The sequence below is a fragment of the Echiichthys vipera genome (assembly GCF_963691815.1).
Source record: "Echiichthys vipera genome assembly, chromosome: 9".
Lineage (NCBI taxonomy): Eukaryota > Metazoa > Chordata > Actinopteri > Perciformes > Trachinidae > Echiichthys > Echiichthys vipera.
In genome coordinates, this window is record NC_139834.1 from 31,057,886 (window position 1) to 31,082,271 (window position 24,386).

Consider the following 24,386-nt stretch of genomic DNA (forward strand, 5'->3'; position numbering starts at 1 on the left):
GAGAGAGAGAGAGAGAGAGAGAGAGAGAGAGAGAGAGAGAGAGAGAGAGAGAGAGAGAGAGAGAGAGAGAGAGAGAGAGAGCGAGCAGCCGCTGCCGTAATCCTCTGACTACAAACCCAAGTGGGAGAGTGAGGCAGCCTCAGTATGAAGGATGGGATATCAAACGTCGTCCTCCATCCTGATGACAGATGGAGCATCCGTCGCTCTGAGCACCACCCAGCAGGATGACTGGTCCTCTTGTACTCTACTGCCTTCTCTTCTCTGCTCACACTCTCAGTCTAACAGCTGGTAAGTGGAAATTACCCGCAACAAGCAGCTTCTCCAGGACACTTCTGTACTGTTTGAAACAGGTCAAGAATAGGGCAGTCTTGAAGGCTGTAAAAAGTTTTAATGAATAATATCAGGTAGTTTTTGTTTGAAGGTGATACAATATGCTTGCTCTTATCATTCTTTGTTTGATAATATTGATGTCAGCCTTATGATGATCACTGACTATTCAAGAAGTTTTTTGGTGGGGAAATTTGGCATAGTCGACTCTGTTTCTAATACACACTCTTACATGGTGCCTGTCACTGCACCAAGAATATTTCAACCTATTTTTTCATTGACAGTGCTGTGTTCAAAGTTCAAGGTTATCTTTATCGTCCCACTAGGGAATATTTTTTTATGCAGTGAGTGTTCACATAGAAACAGATTACAAAGACAACAGAAACAACACAACAACACAATAAATCACAAATGAAATTCAGAATTTGACAAACATGTAAAGAGTGCAAATGTGCAGATGGCAAGTAAGCAAGAGAAGGGCAAGGAATGTATGTGTGTGTGTGTGTGTGTGTGTGTGTGTGTGTGTTTACACATTTAAGCCAATTATTTACAAATCATCTTGGCCACTGACCTTTGGAAAAATAATTTGACAAAAAATATGTAAATCTTAACTCAGTTTCCACTTACATCAACAGATGGAGTTTGCTTAATAGTCTTGACCTTACCCACGTAGGGCACTTCAGTCACATGGCAGGAGTCTTCATAGGCTATATGCTAGAAGTTTTATACAACAACTGGAACAATCTTGAGATGCGGTGGAAAGAAATAAAAGATAACTCCTTTATATTCTTCAGAAGCCTCTTGTTGATTTGTTATGCCAGTGGTTTCCATTCAGAATGAAAATCAACTTGCACAGACTTGAAACTTGAGTTGCGATCCTTAGGCTTTATTCCTAGACAGTTTACGGACTCTATGGAAAAATATGGAAACACACCATTTCAGAATAGGTAAAAATAACATACCTGTTGTCATCTGTACTTATTCATAGTGCCCCCCCTGCGCGAAAATATGATGCACTAATGCCCTTAACCAAGAGGGTGTTATACGAGATGCAATACAAACGTAAATGTATACTTAATAAACAAATTTTATTTTGTAAAACAGTGTTTTTGTCTCTTAATTCATGTGGCAAGTTTCTGCTTGCATCTCAACAGTGCGTTAACATGGACAATAATATCCCGTTTATACGGCTGATCTCGGTTATGATCATCTAACGTAGTCTATATACTGAGAAATTAGAGCAACAGTCTTTTACATAATTTGATAGTATGAAGGAAATTACACTAAAACAGGAAAAGTGCAATTCCGTCACTACAGGGATACAACGTGAGTTACTTTATCGACAACATTGGGGGAAAGTGCAGAATAAACATATAATTCATCCCCCTTCTCTCTTTTCACCGACACACACACACACACACACACACACACACACACACACACACACACACAGAGACAAGAAAGAAGCTACACTATAACATCCTCCGCATGGGACCCCTTTGAAAATAGCCATGCCAGGTTTACCCTTGCCAATATTTAGACTAAATATGTGGTGTTTAGCCCCATGCACAACAAGCTATTATGGATGGTACCAGCATGTTTGTTACCTTTGTATGTTTAGTCTAGTCACCGATATCTTCACTCTAGCTTTAAGCTAGAGCCTGCTACAGCCTGTTAAAGATGCTCATGCAGGTCTCTTACTGGGGTGGCCATTCAGATTTTAGGAGGCCACCCCCTAGAAACGGCCCTGCACATTTGCTCTTAAATGTTCATGTTTGAAGTAGAAAATCCATAAAGGACGGCCCTGCACCATTACCATATACGTAATGTGCCCTGCTTTGAAGGGCCCTGAGTCAAAAACAAAATCTTGACATGAAAAAACATATCCTTGTATGTGTACACATAGGCTTACCTTTCACAGCAGACAAATTCTCTTGATACCACAAGATCATGCGAGAATTGCGTTCACATGTCACAAGAAAATCCATCTTGTCAGGCTTCAAGCAATGAGTTTGGTTTTGGCTAGAAATCACCTAGCCAAACAGTGTCTTGTGAGGAGCTAGTGGCAGATGAGGGGGGAGCGCAGAGTGACGATGACACAAGAGGGGAAAAATGTCGACTCCTAAAGAGGTTAGACGCCGCAATAGCATCAGATTTACTGGAACTGGTGAGTTTTTCTTCATTGAGAGAAGAGGACGACACTGAAGCCTTTTCTTGATGGTGTGTGCTACACTGAATGGGAACTTTAAGGCAACAGGTTATAGTATATTGTACAATACACAGCCCAATATTCCCTGGAAATGTGTAAGCTCATGTTTTTTGTTCACTGACAACACTCACGAAGTGGCGTGTCCTTTATAAAGCAAAGTGGAAACAGACGCTGTGGAAGGACATGTGACACGTCTGACTCTGATGCTGGAAGACAATGACACTGAACCCCGAATTTCGCCCTGTGCTGTGCATGGGTGTGTAAATGTGGTTTAAATGATTATATTATATTATATTAAATTAGATAATGAACAGGTAGCCTCTAGCCCCGTGAGAACATCCTGATCTCTGAGCTCCATTGTATTTTACTCTCAGATCAGTCTGGGAACATGTGGCGGAGAAAATCTGGAGAAGTTTGCCAAGCGGACGTCCAATCAGCGTTGGTTTTGAGGTGGATTTAAAATGACGAGAAGAGACTGTTTAGTGTAAACAACATGGAGGCTTCCAAGGATGAGATGAGCAGATATGGAGCAGCTGCTCACTAACTCTTTTTTCTCTGTGATCCTTCTATTGAATATGGACCGGGCACCTGAAAATGGGCCTTTGATCCATGAATTCACGTTACACAAATGGAAAATATCCTTTACCCTTTGCCTCAACGTTGTTAGTACGTAATATGCTTCGTTGATCTGATTGATTGATTTGCCTGACCATACTTAACCCACCTGTATCTGCCATTACCATGATCTTTCCCTGACCTTATCCATGCACCAACATTAAAGAAATAAATGTTTTTATTGAATGGGTATAGGGTTGCAGTAAGGGGGAGGACCGTTAATATTTGCTTCAGGGCCCTCTGAACAGGTTCATTTGGCCATGATAAAATAAGAAAACATAAAATAAACCTGAAAACATCAACTGAACATACTGCTGTGTTACTATAAATCCATTCCATCCCATGGCTCCCATTGGTAACAATCAATTCAAATATAAAGCAAAAGAGAATTCAAAGGGAGTTCAGATGTTTAGGCAGCGTAGTGATGTGGCTTCAGAGCAGGAGAGATGTCATCTAAGTCACCTCATGCTGTATGGAGATTCTTCCCCTCAGAGATAAAAAGCCCATTGTCTGACTCTGACCCATATTGCTCAAGGTAATCTGTACTTTAAAATGATTAAATGCTTGGGCTGTTCAAACCACAAAGTGCATGATTTTAATCCCAAAGCAGAATTCAAGGACTTTGCATTAGATTAAAAATACAAAAAATGTGCACACGCCACAGATCCCCCCTCGTGCATGTTACAATATCACAGGCACTCGCCTCAAGCTAGGCATACGCTAAATTCCGTAAGCAGTTGCTATCTATGAGTAAGTTAGCCAGCCTACCTCCATGTAGCGTGTACTCCATGCTGTTTATTAATGAGAGAAGAGACTGGTGCGTTCACAGGAATCTGGTGCCCACACACTGACGAGCACTCGATGGGAGGGATTTGGTGGTAGAGGCGTGAGAGCTGTAAACATTTGAAATTTGACTGTGTCAACTTGATCTGCCAGACTTGCCGACTGCAGCTTCAACACATAGACATGATTTAAATAGATGTTTCTGGTCAGACTGGAGAACAGAATGTTCAGTCTTTCGCTTCTTTTGCTCTGGAAAGGAGTTCCTGATATTCAGAAGATGAAAGGACTTTCATATGCCAGTTCTCTTTCAGGTGGGATTTTGGCCTTGAGATTGGCAGCTTGTTCGCTGGATGACAGATGTAGTTGCCCTGAATATAGAACTGAGCGATTGAGTGATCAAAGACAGGTATTTACATGAGGTGAACCTCCCGTATTTCCCACTAAAAGCAGCTTTTGTTATGCATTGCATGATGTCCACCATTCACAATGCACAGTAGAGCAGCACTAGTTGAACAGTTTCTGTAGTCTTTCACCAGCTCCTGATATGTCTGAGTGTGGAGTCTTATCTCACAGCAGAACAGACTGCCTTCTATACTGGGAGACATTTACAAAGTGCCTAAAACAGATTTACCTCCCCCAGCAAAGACAACACAAGGCATGGATTATCAAACACTCAACAGTTCACAGCTCTCTATAAAGGCTAAACTGTTGAATTGTCATTTCTATGTTTGTCACATTAAAATAGGGTAAAAGCAGTCAATGTCCACAGCCAAACCTAAACTGTGTGGGACAGTGATATCACTCCTCAATATCTCATATCACTAACCTTAATCTCATTCCAAAATATGCCTTCCCTCGGTTAAATGATTGCTTTGTATTGTTTACACAGGACATTATGAATCAGTTATCATTGTATTTTTATCGTTTCAGTGTTGTTCTGATATGTGTTAATCTCTCTGCCACATTGTTTGTGTGTGTGGAAAGCAGAGTTTGGCAAATGGCTGGCCCTTGGATGAAAAGCTGTAGGGAGGATTAAAAGGAAAAACATGGGGAAAATAATCTGTGGGCAGGCTGACGTCATGCAGAACAGGCCAGTGTAGTGGAGGTGAGGCTGACTATGATGACAGAGGGCATCAGAGCGCTTCCCAGCCCTGCCAGACTGCTGCTCTGCAAGGTGCCTTTGGTTTTAGTCCCAGTCCAGAGGGCCAACACTAACATCACACACACACACACACACAAAATGTACCTTTCCACATGTAAAATTTAAAATTTAACAGTCCACGTGTAATATTTTACAATGTCCAAAAAGCACATGGATTGTATGTCACTTCTTCATGTAAAACTACGTTTCATATGTGAAAAACCACATTTGACGACATGAAATTATTGTTTTCACGTCACACCTTGAATTTCACATGGGAAATATCTGTAAATGAAGTGTTCCTGTCATGTGACTTCTGCCCACATGTGAAATGTCCAAAACTTAACTGTACCGTAGCTATATATGAATGAATCACTTGTAAAATGCTGTTTCATAAATGATAAACCATACATGAATTAATAACATGTGAAGTGATACTGTATGTGAAATTTGAACGTGAGGTCTTAAATTTCATGAGTGACGTATTTGAGAATTATATTTGCCTGTATCACATGATTTCTTTTTCACGTGAGAAATGTCCATTGCATTTAAAACCCTTTTGATACTACATGTGACATTACAGTTTATATGTTTTCATACTATCGTTAGTTTAGATGTGCCAAAAATGTGAATTTGTCATATGTGTGCTATTTCACAAAAATGGATCTAGCATACCCGACCAGGTCCGTTCTCTCAACTTTATCCAATCGTCCTCACCTACAGGAGTCGCCATCTTGTCAGACTTTGACTCAGCCTCATTTCCTCTTACCAAAAAAGGGCATGTATGTGACGTTGGGGGGAGGGAGATACGTCCATCTGGCTGACGTTTACCTCAGAGGAGAAGTGAGGGCCAGTGGCTAGCTGTCACTCAAGAGGCCACTCCAACAACATCCAATAAAATATCCTCAAAGCAATATCAGTCAAAAGCAACTGGACTTGGTTATTTGTCTAGGAAGTGTTGACGCAGTGAACAAGCCCCCCCTCGGATCTGTTGATGAGAAGTGATCAGTTTGGACACAAACAAGCTTAAAATATTTATTAATACAAAGATCTTTGGAGGTGTCACCACAGAGAATCACATCTGTTCAGGCTGCAAGCCCGGTGAGATCTGCTGATACAGAGTACACTTCTCCTTTATAGATATAAGCATATATCACACACCCACTGACAGTGTCCTCTGTAGTTGCCCTATCCACTGACCGCTACAAAAACTCCCCTTTTTAAATCTCCTCTGCACACACTCCCGCAGTGGTTTCAAGGCTGAGAAACAAGCACTTACTGTCTGCATAATACATGAAAATTACAATGAACACAGAGTATAAATGTATAACACCTAATATGATACTTTTAACCACTATAACAATCAGCATATATACATATATCCTTCAACAGAAGACGTTTCACCTCTCATCCAAGAAGCCTCATCAGTTCATGTACGCATCTGACCAGACTGGGACTGGTCCAACTAACTGGTGTGGAGATCCAGCAATTTAACCTTTCACAGACATGACATCATCGGCCTTGTGAAAGGTTAAATACCTGGATCTCCACACCAGTTAGTTAGACCAGTCCCAGCCTGGTCAGATGCGTACATGAACTGATGAAGCGGTTAAATACCTGGAAAATGGCCTTACCCCGGTTAAGGGAATAATGGGATTATTGAAGCTCCCCTCATAAACATGAAAGGGGTTGAATTGGAAAATGACGGAGTAACTCTTCCTCCGGTATAGTAGGTGGTGCTCCGCCAACATACAGCTGGTCGGAATACGGCTTTGTTCACCTTTGTAAAAATCACAAGCGGCTGACTTTTGGACAGAATGAGGACAGAAACAGGTCTTCTTGGTAGTGATGTTAGTTGCCATGGCGAAGTCCTCCCACGGTTTAAAGGGAACGCTCTGTTGTTGTTTTTTTTCACGTTCAGGTCAAAAGTCACTGCTGCAGAGTGGGGAGGGGAATTTATAACCCACGGAGCATGTACAGACGCTAAACCCGATAGTAACCTGAAAACCAATCATGTCTTTATGTAAATTATATGTAAATGTAAATGTATTTTTTAAATTTCACATGCGATACATCTGACAATGATTTTCCACCTGTGGCAGGTCCAAACACTATAAGGCTTATGTGAATTGCTCCAATGAAATATAGTCTATATGTATGTATGTATGTATGTATGTATGTATGTATGTATGTATTGGTATCTATGGTTTTGCATTTTATCTAATATACATTTTTATGTGTTCTGCATGTGGACATGTGAATTGTGTTTTACATGTGCTTTTTTGTAAGGGAGCATCATTCATGTAGACTTGGAATTGAACCCATACAAATCCTCACAGCATGGCAACATCTAAATGTGGTGCCTTGTGTAAATACTGTTGCTCCTGGGGATTAGTGTATCTAAGCTGTGAGCTGTGTGAGATGTCTGTGTGTTTATTAGACTGCCAGAGGTCAGGGTCAGCTTTTACTTCACTGCTGAGTACACTTGCAGGCCAGCTGGCCTTAATGGATGGAATGATTAACACGCTTTGCTGCTTTAACAGCACCAACTGATGCTGTGCTGCTAATCTAACACATAAGAACCAAAGTGTCATAAAGAAAGGCAGAAGCAGCAGCAACAACTGTACATCCCTGCTTAATCCCATCCTTTCTCAGGGATATAGTGCATATTAAATATTCAAGTGTCAGTAAGTCTGGATCTGCATTTCAAGAAAAGGTCTGTACGAAATATGCTTCTGTGAAAACAACAAAAATGCTTTGTTTTTGGAACTTTACCTTCCTGGTTCAACCATAACATTGAATTGTTATCTGTTAACCTGTAAAATCCAGTTTCCCCTTTTTTCCCAGTTTCCTCTTAAAGGTTGAATATGTAGTATCTTTATTAAAAGCTATATTTTACAAAAATAACACAACCACGGGGCGTTTTGAGGAGTACAGATTGAAAGTATGGCTTTTCCATAAAAAAATGTTTAGTCTGAATTAATATTTTAAAACATTTTGACGGGTATGACAATGGCTTTCTGTTCCATTCTGTTTCCATTGTAGCAGCCAATAGCGTTGGGCGTTGCTGGTTGCCAGGGTTGTCTGTTGTTGGGTGCAGCTACTGTAGGCTGGCACTGGGTGAAATGGAGTTTGCCTATCCTGCAGCTGAGTGACTGGAGACGGGCAAAAACCAGGGTCAATATAGGCCAAGCATTCACTTCATGGACTGAGAGAAAGGAGTTAAACAGCATTAAAACGCATGCCGCATTATCGAATTCTGCAGACAAGTACACAGAAAGGTGAACATGGAATTCACCTTTGGATCAGCACCTTTCCCGAACACTAACGGACCAATAGCATTTAACTACCAACGGCCGAGAGAGCCCGGACTCAGACATTCTTAGCGTCTAACTCCATAGACAACCATTAGAGCCTGCGACTCTTTTGTTGTTTTCTGGGCTTTACATAGGATTTAGGAAGTAAAAATGCTCAAATGATGTGCCTGGGGCACATGCAACAGCGTTACGCGGTATCCCGAGAAAATAAGCAACAGGGTTTATTTTAAACTTATAACTTTGTCATTAAATACTATGCCAGTAAACAAATACATCTGGCTAAATTTCAGTGCTTCTCCAGTTTGACACAATTGTTAACTTAACAATTGGTAAATTAATTTAATACAATACCCTGCTGTACAAGAACAATGCTTGTCTTCAATGTTGTTTTTTGTTCATTAATGACAATGGATGTTATGTGAGGCTTCTCTCTCCTGCTTTGCGATCTGAAGACCTGTGCCTCTAATTTAATTATTTTTTACCAAGTTCCAATTTAAAATATTGCGCATACAGTATACCTCCATTGCATACTGCTGACCTTTCTGAAGGCCCCTCAGCGATATTAAATCATGTTGGCTGGCTCCTAAAGTTGTCAAGAGCCTCTTTATAAATCGTTTTGACACTGACACCATTGTAAACATGCAGTCAGCTATGGCAGCTTGTCTGAGTTAGCAACAGTAACTTAGCAGGGCGGGGCTTAGCGAGGCTGAGCCAAAGGTGAATTGTATCCCGTGGAAAACTAATGTCAACTGTAGTAGGAGCGTGGTCAGAAGTGACTATTGGGTGATATTCACATGCATTCAGTAAAAATAAATCAATTCGGGAGAATGTGTGGTTTACATGGGAAAAAAGGAGAAAGCTTTACCATGGGGATTTCTAAACCTTTAAGGATCAGAAATTCCCAACTGTGATGTGTATGCTGATTTGGATAGTGTAACCTGTGTAGGAGAAGATCTGCTGAGAGTCACATCCTGCACCACATTGAAGACCCAAAAACACATAAAACAGAGGAAAAAAACATAAAAGAGAACTGAAACGAAAATAATTGTTACCAATCTTAGGCCTATTCCAATAGAAAAAAACCTTCCTGAGCTCTCCAGCTCGCAACTAACAGCTAAACAGGGGTCTCCTCCCTTAAATATCAGTGTTTGACCCCTTGAGTCACATGAGAATAATAAAAAGTAAAAAAAAAAAAAAAAATACTAATAATATTTCCAGAACAGACAATAACTTAAATTAACCAGCAATGGGCACCAAGATGCCTTAGGCCACTGTCCACCCTGTGTTAGAATGCACATGCTGTATCGATACAGGTCACCTCTGTACATCAGTCAATGATAAGTTTCAGGCTTCAGTAAAGCCCTTTGACCAAGAGTACTTCAGATGACCCTGTGGCGGTGGGTTATAGAAATTTTAAATAAAATAAAATACAGCAGTGAAAATAATGTATAATACCGAACTGATATCTGCATGTAGACGAGCTTCTAGTACTTGGCAAAAAGGCCGATTAAAGATAATCTGAATTCTCATAATAGTGTAAGCAGGCACAGAAAGAAAGATGAAAAAAAATAACCTGGGAGTTCAAAAAACAGCAGAAAATACTGGATCCCGAGTCAACATGTCCACAGTGTGTTCAAAAATGTCCATTTAGCGATTTCTGTTGAAACCCCTTTAACAGAGCAAATACCAGCAGCCCGTCAGGACTTTAAATATTAACGCTGCGGCCTAAAAATAAACTCTGACCTGTCCAGTTTGCAACACACAAATTCCGGATTATCCAGATAACATGTTAGAGGCTTGACTGCGGTGAAATCAACAACCCTCTGCGGTCATCAGATCTCCTTCATGTGGGTAGATGTTACGAAGGCTTTTGCCTCGTTGACCGTAGAGAGCCCTTTCCTGCCTCCGTACATCATCGTGATGACCAGCTTGGCAGGGAACAGCAGCGTGGGTCTGAAGCCCAGGTTGTAAAGCTCTGACATCACCTCTCTGTATTCCTAGCGTTCTGCCACCATCTTCCGTTGCCTTGTCCTCGTATATGGCGATAGAGGAGCCTCTGTACTGCAGTTTCCCTCACCTGGCGCGGGCCTCGTGTATGATTTTCTCTCTCTCTTTCACCTGGTATCTGTGCAGCCTGATGATGACTGTCTGTGGTTTCTGCCCTGGCCTAGGCTTCTCAGCTAGTGTGCAGTGAGCACTGTCACATTCTGGTGGTGCAAGCCTTCGCCGAAAACCTCCATGAGCAGCTCCTTGAAGAAGGCTGTTGGCTGCGGACCCGCCACTATTTCACTGATCCAGTTAGCTGACTTTAGCCAGCAGCTTAGCGTTGCTCTCTGTTAGTGTGGCACAGGAGGCCTCCAGAGTTAGCAGACTCTCATCTCGTAAATTTGCATTTACCTCAAGGGAGCCTATCTTCTGAGCAGGGTCGGACCCTGTGGCATGGACACGTTCCAGCTTTGCTTCGAGCATTGAAATGAAGGCTTTGAGATTGAGGGAGAGGACTTTAAACTTGGCAGAGAGGGCTGCACGGTGCACTTCGAAGTGGTTAGTAATGGCCACTGTGCTGATCTTGCCACCTGCCTCGTCTGCGGTTCTAGCCTTCGCCCCCTGGTCTTGTGGTCTTGTCTGTCTGGTCGCAGGCGTCGGCGTCTAACAAGACGAATATTACTATTTGTAGTGACTTTCGGGGTCCTGAAACATGAAATTATCCAAAGTTGTGGGAGCAAGACTCGTCTACTCCATCTCAGCCAAACCTGCAACTACGATCTTGAGACACTTGATGACGGTGTTTTGCTCATTCTCCATATTCAACTTTTAACTTTGTCAAAGTCATCTTATTTCACACTGACTGGAAATATCATATATATTCTGTATAATCTTGTTGCATATCTTCCTTGAAGCTAAAAGAAGCGTTATGATGTAAACACAGCATTAAAGATGGCAGCACCATTTTCATCAAATGTCTCCTTCTTTCATCTTTCTATACACATTTGGATTCAGAAATGCCATTAACCAGAATTTGAAATTAAGCTTGAGATTTTGTTACTGTTGTGTTTATTGTAGTCGCAAGATTAAGAAACTGCTGCATCACCTGAATAAAGCAGAGTAGATATTTGCAGCTGTAGAGACAAAGTCTGTATCTTTGGTAAGGGTAAATGGACTTTGCAGTGGACATCTAATCGTCATTTAATCTAACCATTCACACCACATTCACAGCACGGGGAACAATTCAGGGTTCAGTGTCTTGCCCAATGACACTTCGACATGCGGACCAGAGGAGCTGGGGATCGAGCCACCGATCTCTTGAATAAAGGACGACCCGCTCTGCCTCTGAGCCAGAGCTTCTATCACAGTGTATTATTTGTAAACACTTTTTTACTTTAGAGTCTTCTGTCACCTGTGTCCAGTATTTTCTCAAGGATCTGTCTGAAAGAGTCCACTGTGGAGATGGACAACATCTCATCCACCACATAACCAGCAACAGGCTTCATTAGTTGTTTTCTCGGTTGTAGCCGGCTGTCCACGATCACTATTGAAGTCCAGCCACTGTTGTTTAGCCCCAAAATTGAGGGATTAAAAAAAAAAAAACTCTGGCCTGGTGATTGCATTGTTCAATTTTAATCAGTGACAAAAAATAACGTTGGGGTAACTGTGATATCATTACAGATTTGTTATTAGTAATTCATTACACTACTCGTTACTAGGAAAGGTAATATTATTACAGTAACAAGCCACTATGGGTGTGTACTAGTAATTAACTAGTGTTACTGCCCAAGACTGCACAGTTCACTACTCGTCATATGGGGAATGTAATGCCATTTTAAAATGATTCCCATATTTCTTTCTCTCATTGACAGGTTATTTAATTGTTTCTATTGACCCTCTTCCTGCTGTTGTCATCGGAGACACAGTCACACTCAAGTGCAACTTCCAAACAGATGGCAACCTCAGAGAGATCGTGTGGTTTCAGGTGAGCACACAGGTGAAATTAATGCAATAACATCTCTTCGCTAACTTCTCCCTTGATTAAACTCTGTCTGTCTTCAGCCCTCATTGTGTCTGTTCATTCATGTTTAGTGTGTCATACATACAGGTGAGTAAGTCTGACCTTATTGAGAATGGTAGCTCTGTGTTAGAATTGGGGAAAATATGTTTGTTCCCCAAATATTGTCAACTATTTTATTGTCTACAGAGTGAAAAAAAAACACATTTGTTTGCATGATTTGATAATTTCTGCTCTCTAATAATTCATGGCACAATTTAGAAAGATGTGCTGTCAATTCAATAATTTGTGTACACAAATTCATTCTCTCGATTAATATATTATATATTTCATCTCTTCCCCTCTTGTAGAGTGCAGCATTACAAATATATCACAGTACTTTCTTTAACTACTATACCCGAAGCATATCCACATATCTCAGTCCAAAATTAAAATGTAATCATATTTAATCCAGTGATTCATGTTAAGAGTTAAGAGTAGTGGCATCATAATTGTGCCCAGGGCCGCAAGATGGGGAGGGCATTCAAAAAGCATGGAATTAGACTTAGTTAGTTCTGATCTGCAATTTTTAAAACAAGTAAATGAATGAGCTATTACTGTGGCTGACGCACTGTTGTTTCTTCTATCTAAAGACATATAAGAGCATCTCAGTCTCTTATCTTATCTTTGAGTTTCGGACTGTTGCACAAGGGACAACCTTAGTTTTTTTAGGTATTTATTCATGAACAAAGTTCGAGACTAATGGACTGACTACTCTGATAGCTTGTCTAACGAATAAAACAAGTATTATATATACATTTATCTATACCTGTGGTCTACAACCTTTTCATCACGCGGACCGGTTAACGCTTGACAATTTTACTGTTACACATACGCGACAAAAACGAATATAAAAAACATGTTATTTTCATGAAATTTTTAACTCACCATAACAACAAATCAGTGGATGCCCTGAGCTTGTTTCTCTGCAACGAGACGGTCTTATCTGGGACTGATGGGAGACAATGACACCCGAAGTGTGTTGCTTATGCCCAGTCTACTCTGTTGTTTTGTTTTGGTTGCTGTCACTGCAGAAAACCCTGCTTCACACAGATAGGATGTCGGAAATTGCAACAGGGTTTTCAGTGCTGTGGTGGGTATTCTGCCATGACTCTTTTCCAGAACACAGGCAGAGTTGCTGTCTCAAACATACTTGTAAGGCCGCCGTCATTTGCGATCTCCAGCAGTCGATCTTCTTCTTGCACAGACATGCTAGATTCACCTGGTTCGTTAACAAATGGGTCGCGGATCCATTCCTTGCCAGTTTAGGGCTCTTTTGCGGTTGGGAAGTAGTATGTGAACTCCTTCAAAAGCAAAGAAAGTCGATCGTGGGAGAATGAAGGCTCAGGCTCAGTCTCACCAAAAATCCCTGCTAATGTTTGAAACATGTCCAATATGCCTCTGTTCATGCGCCGTCCCAACCAATCCAATTTGGCTTTAAATGCAGCTACTTAAAGACAGTTGTCATTTTTCCTTGAAGTGACAGATTGATTTCATTGAACAGGTTACGGGTAAGGTACACAGGTAAGCCAGTTTTGCAACCCATTCCTTGTCACTGAAATGTGCTGCCAGCGGGGACTTCTTTTCTGAGAGAAATCTTTGCAGCGACTCTCCTAATTCAAACACTCTGAACAGAGATTTCCCTCGCGACAACCATCTTGTTTCTGTGTATCCATCTCCTCACAAAGTTGCTCAGACAGGCACGAGTTAAAGGCTTGTGCTTTGATGTGGTTAATAACCTTAACAATATCGTTCAATACACTGTTTAATTCTGGTGGCATTTTTTGGCTTGCCAGCATTTTCCTGTGAATGATACAATGTATAGATTCACATTCAGGTGCAACAGACATCCGTCTGTGCATATGCCGACACAACCATTTCAGTTTTCTGAATATTTAATATTGTACTTAAATGCACATCCTCCTGATAAAGATATCGCAAATACAAAAGAAGTATTGCCTTGTTGTCAACATCTGTAGATTCGTCAACCTGGAGGGCGTACCAAGATGATGTATAATCCTCTCCAACAATTGTGTCTCAATGTCTTTGGCTATTTCTTCAATGCGCCTAGTCACGGTGCTAGCCGGCAGAGCACCTGTGTGATCTTTTTAACAGCGGCCTCTCCTAGAATTTCACAGCAAATGTCTTCAGTTGAGGGCAAGATCAGTTCTTTACCAATAGTGAATGGCTTTTTAACCTTAGCAATACAGTTAGCCACCAACGATGTTCTCAGTGCATTCACATTTACTGATGTGATGGCCCTCAGTAATTTCTTCTTTCTGTCGTGTTCCTGTTTTTTTCTTTCAAAATAATCCAGGGGCTTGTCTTTTAATCCAGGGTTCTTGGTCTCCAAGTGGCGAAACAGTTTTGAAGGCTTCATTGCCTCATTAGCGAGCCGGTCGCCGCATATTATGCAGAACAGACTTGTTATGTGGGAATCACCTACCAGGATAAGTAGGACTCCTGGTATTGTCTGTTAAAAGCTTTCTTTTTCTTGGCGGTGGGCTCTTCTCCTGTCTCTTCACTGGGCCGTTTTTCCCCTTCGCAAAGAAACTATCCAAAGACATCTATTTCTTACTCATTTTGCTCGGTAGTGGGTTCAATGTTGGCGCACAAAACGGAATCGAGAGAATTCATTTCCTCGAAATAAAAGTTTTTTTAAAATAAAAGATCGTTCAGACTCAGATCATACATAAAACGGAAATATTTAATTATTTATTGTGCAGCCCTGTACCAATTGATCCATGGACCGGTACTGGCCCGGGGGTTGGGGACCACTGCTTTAGAGGGTCTCAGGGTGCTGGAGTCAATCTCAGCTGACACTGGGCGAGAGGCAGGATACACCCAGGACTGGTCGCTCATCAAAGGGCTCACACAAAGAGGGAACTATTCAACCTTATGGGCAATTTAGAGTGACAGGTTAACCTGAGCTGCATGTCTTTGGACTGGGAGAAAACGGAAACACCTGCAGAAAATCCACGGGTCCATGGGCACTCCACCCAGAAAGGCCTCAGCCAGCCTGCAGGTTCAAATTCAGTACCTTCTTGCTGTGACAAGAGAGGCAAACCATTGTGTTGCCCCAATATATGCAATGTCTACATGGTCACAGCTACTGTATTCAAACTCAGTGATAATTTTGCCTCTCAGGTGATTGAAGGAGGCAGTGCCAAGCAGAAGATTTTCACCTATGATGCCATGTACAACACCAGCTATTCCCACATGGAAGACAACCGCAGACGAGAGGACCTGGTCTTCCAGTCCACTGTGCGGTGAGACAGGCCACTGCTATTGCCTAAGCTATTATATCATATGTCATATTCAACCCATATCCTTTGAAAGATGGAATCATCTTACACTACCCCTAATATCAGCAACCTAGAATGTTAAAAATTTATTTTATTTAAAAATCACCCTTTGTAATCTTTGTGTATATGAACAGACTTCCAGAAGTCCAGATGGAGGATGAAGGGCTGTATGAGTGCCATGTGGGGATCTATGACAAGAGCTTCACAGACAAAGTGATTCTAGCATCTGGTAGCATCACCCTGACTGTCATAGGTATGTCTTCATTTCTGAGGTAGTCCCATGAATTATTAAGACAATGTGTTAAGATGGAAAATTCAGGGGATCAATAAACTCTTTGGGATTCAGTGTGGACCAAAGTGGTGGACTGACTGACCAACAAGGCCATCCCTTCAAGCATCCTTATAGAAAGAAAAAGCATTAGTTACATAGTAGCGTAAGGGGAAATTCAGCCTTTAATCATATTACACACACACAGGCCTGAAAAACAAACACACATGTGCAAATGCAACAGGACCAACATGCATTAAATGGAGGGATGTCAGAGTGAGGGGACTGCCCCATGAGGAAACGCCCAGAGGAATTGAGGGTTCTGTATCTTGCTCAAGGGCACCTAAGCAGTGCCCAGGAGTTGAACTGGCACCCCTCTAGCTACCAATCCACACTCCATACTTGGTCTGTACAGGCACTTGGGGATAGTGGTCGGAAATAGAGTCAGGGTCAGGCTCAATACACCTACCAACAGCTCTTAAGCTTTACTGTTGGGCAACACTGCACTGTTGCCGTGGAACATCTAGAGAATAGAGGCCTCTCCTATTTTTACCATGAGATGCAAGCAGATGGCACCAAAAGAGACAGAGTAGGGTTGTTGACAGTCATATTGACATCCTAACAGCACTTTCAGTACAGTTTCAATGTACTGTATATGTAGAATATATCACAGACATGAACACCAGTGGCAGGCCGTGTATTTTACACCTGGCACCTTGGCACTTCTGTATTGGATCAACCAGGAGGTCGCTGTGGTGGGGGATTGGTTAAAACCTGTATCATATCTGGCAAAGAACGTTGTCCAGAATATTGCTGCAGAGTTGTTGCTGTACGTGGGCCTCTGTGTGCGCTGGGAGTGCTTGAGATGTGCCCCGTGTCATTGTGCATTTGACTGAACCCTTACTTTTCTTGTAACCTGACTCTCGCGTGATGAATATCATTCCGCCTTGTTTACGCCTTGATTCCGCCTAGCTCCAGTCATCTGGGATCGCTCCATAGGAAAGGTGGTCGAGCCAATCAGAACCGCCTGCGTTTTTTCTAAAAGAAATGTGACGTAGCAGATAAACGATTGTTGTGGTTCAGACAACAATGGCGGCTTGCATCGAGGAAGCAGGCGTCAACATGGAGGCTGCTCTTTCATCAGTGTTTTCCAATCTAGCAAATATTTCTTCTTTAAAGGAACACCAGAGAACGGCTCGGAAGGCTTTTGGTGGTGGAAACCATGTTTTCGCCCTTCTCCCTACCGGGTTTGGCTTTTCCCTGCGTCGCTCTCATCAACGTCACGGGTTGGTTTTGATGTGAGTGGTTGAAGTAACACGTCAATAAAGATCACGAACAAGTGGTTTATCCAATCATATGCAGGGATTTTTGATAAGGCCCAGCCTCCTAAAATCACTTTCTAATGGATCAATCCCAAATGTAGGAGTGAAGCAAGGTGGAACCAAATTCATCTTGTGATAGTCAGGTTACGTCTCTTCTTCTCAATTGTGTCAAAAAACTTGTTCACACTTGTCAGGCAGAATTGTACATTTAATGTTCGTTTCTGTAGTATTCCAAAAAGCACATCCGAATAATAAAAAATCCTATTGAATTTTAAAATCAAAAAACAAAACTCAAAATCATCCAGACATCAGTGCTAAGCACAGTACTCACCATGATGTTGCAGTATGTGGTTTAACAGCTCCTTTAGGCCAACTCTCTTCTCGAGACTACATTGACCAATCTGGATGCAATCTATATTGCCACCTCGTTGGTTCAACATTAGGAAGACGACACTTGCAGATCATCATCCAGCAGCTGCGTACACTTAGGGGATCTTGAGAAAAATGCTGCGAATGTGGGCCTGGACACATTGACAGTAATGAGCCAGAGCCGATTTCAACCCGACATGTTCTTAAATACAATTCAGAGTTGTTTGAACAACATAATGGAATTATTCAGAATGGAATTGATCACAGAAGGATCTGAATGAACTAACGTGAAATGCCCACGACTTGTTTGAATGCTTCTATACCTCAGACTTTCCTCCAGATTTGATAAAAGTTAATTATCCTGTTTTATTTCATCCTTAACATCTTTAGCTGCACAGCACAGCAGCAGGCCTGTTGTGATGCGGGCGAGTGGATGGGGCACTGTGTGCTGCAACATATGGCATCTTTCTTTTTTTTTACTTTGTGCAACTTTATACACATTTGTTACTCAGGCCTACTCTAAATATATGTAGTCCTATAATATCTATGCTTATGGCATAGCTTTTTCCTCAGATTAGGTCAAAAAAGCAACGATTTAAAAAAACACAAGCACTTGATCAAAGGCCCGGCCTAACCTGGCCCGAGGATGGTGGTGGGAAATATAGGCCGGTCGGGTCAGGCTCGGGCTCGGGCAGAGAATCTAAGCAAGAAAACAAAGGAGCTACACGTAGTTTTCTAGTGCCTTTTACCCAAAAACATGGCACAATCAATCAATCTGCAATATTCCCTATTTTTCTTCACCCTGTGTTGATCCGTGTAGATCCACTTTGGTGTCCCAAAAGGTTTTCAAAAGCACTGCCCAGCTGTGCTTTAGTGTCTCGTTGCTGCCTTGGTTAGACAACTCAAGTATGCAAACCCATGTGACACCAAGTCGTTCACTTGCAAATAATACGCATTCTCATACAGTTTGCTGTGCCCCTCGGAGGCTGTCAGCCACTGGTACCACTCGTAGTTAACAATTTGAAAGTGGCGGACAAACCCCTTTTCCGGCTGTGACAGTATTAAATTTTGACTTCTCTTTATTGAACCATTTGGGATGACTCCCGCAAAGAAATTTAATTTCCAGCAGCTTACAAAAACACAAGGGAGATATCCAACAAACTCTTACCTAAATAAATAAATAAATAAATAAAGTATAAAAAAAGCAGTAAACAATAAACACTATATATATATATATATATATATATATATAGAGTAGATGTAAGAATACAGCAGTGGCGATTGCTCTAAAGACTGCAAGGGAAGCTCAGCTTCCCCTAAAATATTGCCAAATTGGTTAAATATGTACTATACTGTGTGTACATTTCATTGAATAAATATGCACTAGAAAAGCCGTCATCTTTTGTTCAGAATCAGTTACTTATCACAGGTAACCGGCGCAACTTCCTTCTTAGCGATTATTCTTCAGCGATCTTGAAGAATAAACATCCAATGGAGCATGTTCCAAGTTTTTCATTCCGTTGTTCAGAACTATTCCAGAGACTTTATAGATCCCCACCGACTTTGTCTTTGCTAAAAACTACTAGCGTTGTGTTTGGCGACTCTGTTCTGTCACTCTGCGGTTTATTTCCCCAATGAGCAGTGGCAGCTGAGGAGCTCCCCCCCCCCCCCCCCCCCCCCCCCGTCACTCACACGTGGTCACACTTGACAGTAGCCTGGCGCAGCAGCTTCAGCTGGGGAAAGGCCGTTTAGGCAGCCTAGCTCTGGTGGCCATTGAGAAGACACTGGTCAAGTCCCTGGAAAAGACGCCTAGTTGGTAAAAAAAAATGGCCTCATTGAAAGACCAGCAGCCACCACTAGAATACATGTAAAATAAAATTCCGGAAAATTAAATCAGATAAGTTAAATGTAGAGAAAATGTATAAGATAAAATATGTATGACTGTATATGACAGAAATGAGCAGTAAAATGAAATGATTGCACTTAAGTGGTGGATTAAGTTATTGCACAAAAAGAAGAAGATAAGAGGCTTGTGCTAACCACTGAGCCACCAGCATCCCCATGTAAAGAGGCTGCGGATTAGACTCCGACCTGCAGCCCTGCTGTACCCCCCCCATTTCCTGTCTGGCCTATGTAATAAAGCCTTGTACAACTGCCAAGTATAACTATGGGGAATCATTTAATACATATTTGTGGAAAAATATATCTATATTAAATTTATATTCTGACGATGTTAAGGCCAGTAGAGAAGCCTTGTTGGCCCTTACGGCCCACCACAGATGAACACAATGATATTTCTACTTAACTCAACACTTTTGATTTATGTTTCGTTTCTTACAGAATTTTTTTGGTTCACTAATAAGGTAAAATATGTCTATGCTGCATTTTGCTGAGCTTTCGTTTCCCTTTTTATCATGGTTCAGGCACTTCATTCAGCACGGCTTTCTCGTCCTCAAAACAGTCTAATTAAGCCTTAAAGTTTATATTGTATGTAGGAGATAATTACCGGTAATTATTTTTTCAGTTTCTTTGTATTCCTCTGTACATTTTGACATTGGGGATATAAAGTTGTTGAGGTGGAACATATATTAGCAGGAATGAGTTTCAGTCAGAGCTAAATTTTACTAGGTGAAAGTGCTTCTGGTTGTGTCTGTGTTTTAAGACGGATATTAAGTTAGCAAATCAGCTAACTGGCTAGCTCACTCAGCTGGCGCTTCGGCGTACGAACATAGAAACCCAGAAGCTGGACACTCAGTATCGGAACAATTAATCGGTAAAACTCCACCGGCCAGGGATCTGGATTGTTTCTCTTGTGGCCTGGGGCTGGTTTCAACATTTTCTTTTTATTGAATTTTTCAGACATGCAAAAAAGAAAAAGTACAATGTACAGTTGTATAATGCATAGCATTTTGCATCATGCCAACAGCAGGGGGCGCACCTTGGACCTGGTCATAACCTATGGCCTGTCCATTGGTGCGCCCTCTGTTGTGGACCTGGCTGTGTCGGATCTTTTTGTGTGTTTTTTACAATCACTTTAACCAGCAGGAGGCCCCAGTGAGAAAAGTGTGGAAACGCTACCTAACTTCTGAATTGGCTGCAAATTTTATCAAGATTTTACAGAGCACTCCTGCTGAAATTTTACCAGCACCATGTGATTTCATTGTTGACAATTTTAACCATAAAATAAAATCAACGCTGGACTTGGTGGCTCGACTCTCAATAAAAAGAAATACTACAAGACCGACACCCCCGTGGAGAAATGCAGAAACTAAAAAACTAAAGAGGACTGTGAGGACTTTGCAGACCACTTCAGAAATAAAATCTATGACATCAGATTGAGTCTTTTACTCCAACAGATGTCCAATGTTGATACCTGGATCATTGATTTTACCCGAGGAAATACTGGAGAGTTTTGCCCTGGTTGATGCGGGGACACTTGGTCGAGTCCTCTCCCAAGTAAGGTCCACAACCTGCCTATTAGATCCAATTCCCACACCATTTTTTAAAACACTTTGTGGATTCTTTGAGGATCAGCTTTTATACATGGTGAATTGCTCTCTTCAGATGGGGGTGTTCCCCGCCTCCTTTAAAACGGCGGTTGTAAAGCCCCTTCTGAAGAAGAGCAACTTAGATGCCAACATCTTTAATAATATCGGCCTGTATCCAACTTACCGTTTTTAAGTAAAATTTTGGAAAAACTTCTTTTCAAGTAATCAATTCAAATCAAGTAAATTACTTTTTAATTGCAAACAGCATTTTTGTGAAGTGTCAGTCTGGTTTCAGGGAAAACCACAGTACAGAGACAGCCCTTTTAAAGATTTTAAACGACATCAGGTGCAACTTGGATAACAATGAACTCACAGTCTTGGTACTACTGGATCTAACCGCCGCCTTCGATACAGTAGGCCATCACATTTTATTAGATGGACTGATACTGTTCTTAACTGGTTCATTTCTTACCTCACAGATCAACACTTCTTTGTAAGTATGGATAAATGTTCCTCAGAAACCCACAAAATAAAGTGTGGTGTTCCCCAAGGGTCAATTTTAGGTCCAACTCTTTTTAATCTTTACATGCTTCCCCTTGGGGACGTCATCAGGAGGCACGGCATCAGCTTTCATAGTTATGCTAATGATATGCAACTGTATAATGCCGTGTCTCCTGATGACACAGGGCCTATTGATGTCCTTTAAGATTCACTTTTCATTAATAAGTTTTGAGAACCGCGATTCTCAAAATGACATGAACACAGAGGCAACCAAGAAACATTAGTCACACGTACAGAATGATTACAGAATAACATACAGTATATATATACGGTTACCAATGGTACAATACCAATGGGTAATTGTACGTGACAACTATGCTGCACTACATGTTACTCTAGCTGAACTTTACAGGTGTTGGTAGGAATATTTCTTTCTCTTTGGACAAAACCAGGCTAGCTGATTTACTTAAAACACAGACATGAGGCTGAGGTCTATCTGAACAAATGTCTAAAAATGTATTTCTCTAATGAAAGCATAATTTAATTAATTTGAAATGCTTATATATTTTCCTTCAGTGAATGGAAAACACTAGCATACCTGAGTGTCTCCTTTGTATTTTCTCTGCAGTTCCTCCCAAGTCTATCTCTGTGGTGGCAGCCAACAGCCCGGCTCCTTTCAGCCGCTATGAGGCCCAGAACTTCACTCTGGTTTGCATTGTTACAGGAGCAAAGCCAGCTCCAATGGTGAGATGGAAGCCTTTTGCTCTTGAATCTCTTATGAAGGACTCCATGTGTGCTTAGATGGAAAACTTCATCATCCATCAATCCATTTCTGATCATGGAAAATAAATACAATCTTTTGGAAAATCCTGATGGAGTAAAAGAGGATGCTGGTGCTTTCATAGGAAACTGGGAGCACCACTGGATTTTGAAATGTTTAGTGCTCACAGAGAAAAAACAACGAACAACGGCTCGACCTGGTGTTGAAGCCACAGCTTCGGTCTGTAATTAATAGGCATGTTTCCATTTAGGTAAAATGTGGCTGTTGGGAAAGTTTGAAGGCACGGCCTCTCAAAAGTCCTCTCACTGCATGTTTCCATTACAAAAAAAGAACCCCAGATGGATTCCGGAGGAGACGTATCAGAATGGCACTGTGAGAAAGACGTGCTAGTAAGAAAGTGAGAAAACCAGAAAAGTTGCATTTTAAATAACCTGGTTGAGATTCAAACAGTTTAATGAGCATTTCAAGATCCGACCAGTATTAAAATGTATGTCCATCAAAAAAATTATGAAAACATCATTGTGACATGTAAGGTGGCTCATTTGAGTCACAATGTCAACTCATTCACCAAGTAACATGAAAGAAAACACTCCACCTTAGTGTGTGTCAGTTAATAGGGAGTCTCTCAAAACAGTCAGCTGTATGTGAATGTAGAGTGTAGTGTTTCAAATTTCCTGACGCTGGTTTGTTTCTGTAAACACAGCACCTGAGCAAATAGATTGCAGTAATCAGTCATCAGCACTACACCATTGGATAAAGTTTCTACACTTTACATTGCTGGCTTTAAAAAATGGTGTGTGTTGTTGTGTCAAGTCAAGTACTACCTACCTATACTACCTATGTCACATCCCACTTAGAGGTACAATATATCCAATCAGCAACCAGGCTTTTTTAGGGGCGGCTCACATTCAAGTTAAGAGCGTATCAGCGAGGGCAACCTGCCTTATATCGGGTATTCGACTGTAATGGAAACGCCACGAATGATGATGGCAAACACATATATCTCTGGTCACATGACCATGTATTCTGAGCAGTAGAGGAGATAAACACCAGCATCCAGCTCTAAGCTGACAACTTACATAAATATAGACGGCAGAAGGTACAGTAAAAGTAAAACTGTGTTGTGGATTATTTATATTTTTGTGACATCTTATATGTCTGCATGATATTAAATATACTGTCACTGTTCAAATATAATATATGACATAACTTGCTTTAAATTGCTCGAGCCACACGATGAATGGACTGGCCAGTCAGATGCAGCAGTTAGCCACTATGCTAACTCAGCAAACAGCTGTGACATCTACTGCTGATCCTCTACCATCAGCACCTGGGCCCTCACCACCGAGAGACTCTTCTGCACCCTGGGTAGGAGCACCAGAACGTTATGAAGGATGTGGGCCTGTTCTCACAAACGGTTCCATCCTATTTTCTTTGCTACCTTGTACCTTTGCCACAGAAAAGGAAAAGGTGGTTGTCGCCATTAACCACCTGACAGGCAGAGCATGGCTGTGGGGAACAACTGAAGGGAATTGTAAGATGCCAGTCTGCTCTTAATTTCAGGCTTTCTCAGAGAAGGTTTTCAGCCTGGGTACTGATGGAGCTGATTCAGATCTAGGACTTTTGTAGCTGTGTCAGGGGGGCCAAACTGTAACCGACTGAGGCGGCATGGTGGTTGAGTAGTTAGAGCAGTTGCCCCATGTAAAAAGGCTGAAGGTCCTTGAGACAGCGGCCGTGGGTTCGACTCTGCCCTTTACTGCATGTCTCTCCCTCTCTCACTCACCCCATTTCCTGTCTGTCCTGCATAATAAATTCTTGAAAAACTGCCAAAAGTATTATCTTTTAAAAAAACAAACTGTAACCGACTACTCCATTGAATTCCATACCCAGGCCCTTTGTAGTAAGTGGAATACTGCTA

At 41.5% G+C, this 24,386-nt stretch overlaps 1 protein-coding gene across 1 annotated transcript in view; it reads left to right on the forward strand.

Annotated features, from left to right (window-relative positions):
* Nucleotides 1-224: 224 nt before the first annotated feature.
* The window catches only part of LOC310951196 (immunoglobulin superfamily member 21-like), a gene marked incomplete at both ends in the record, with an annotated part of 46,148 nt that continues 21,986 nt past the window's right edge, over nt 225-24,386 (forward strand). The window contains 5 exons of the mRNA XM_083919319.1: nt 225-288; nt 12,250-12,362; nt 15,582-15,703; nt 15,874-15,992; nt 22,316-22,431. Coding sequence (XP_083775445.1) covers nt 225-288; nt 12,250-12,362; nt 15,582-15,703; nt 15,874-15,992; nt 22,316-22,431 — 534 coding nt within the window. The remainder of the gene's footprint in view (nt 289-12,249; nt 12,363-15,581; nt 15,704-15,873; nt 15,993-22,315; nt 22,432-24,386) is intronic.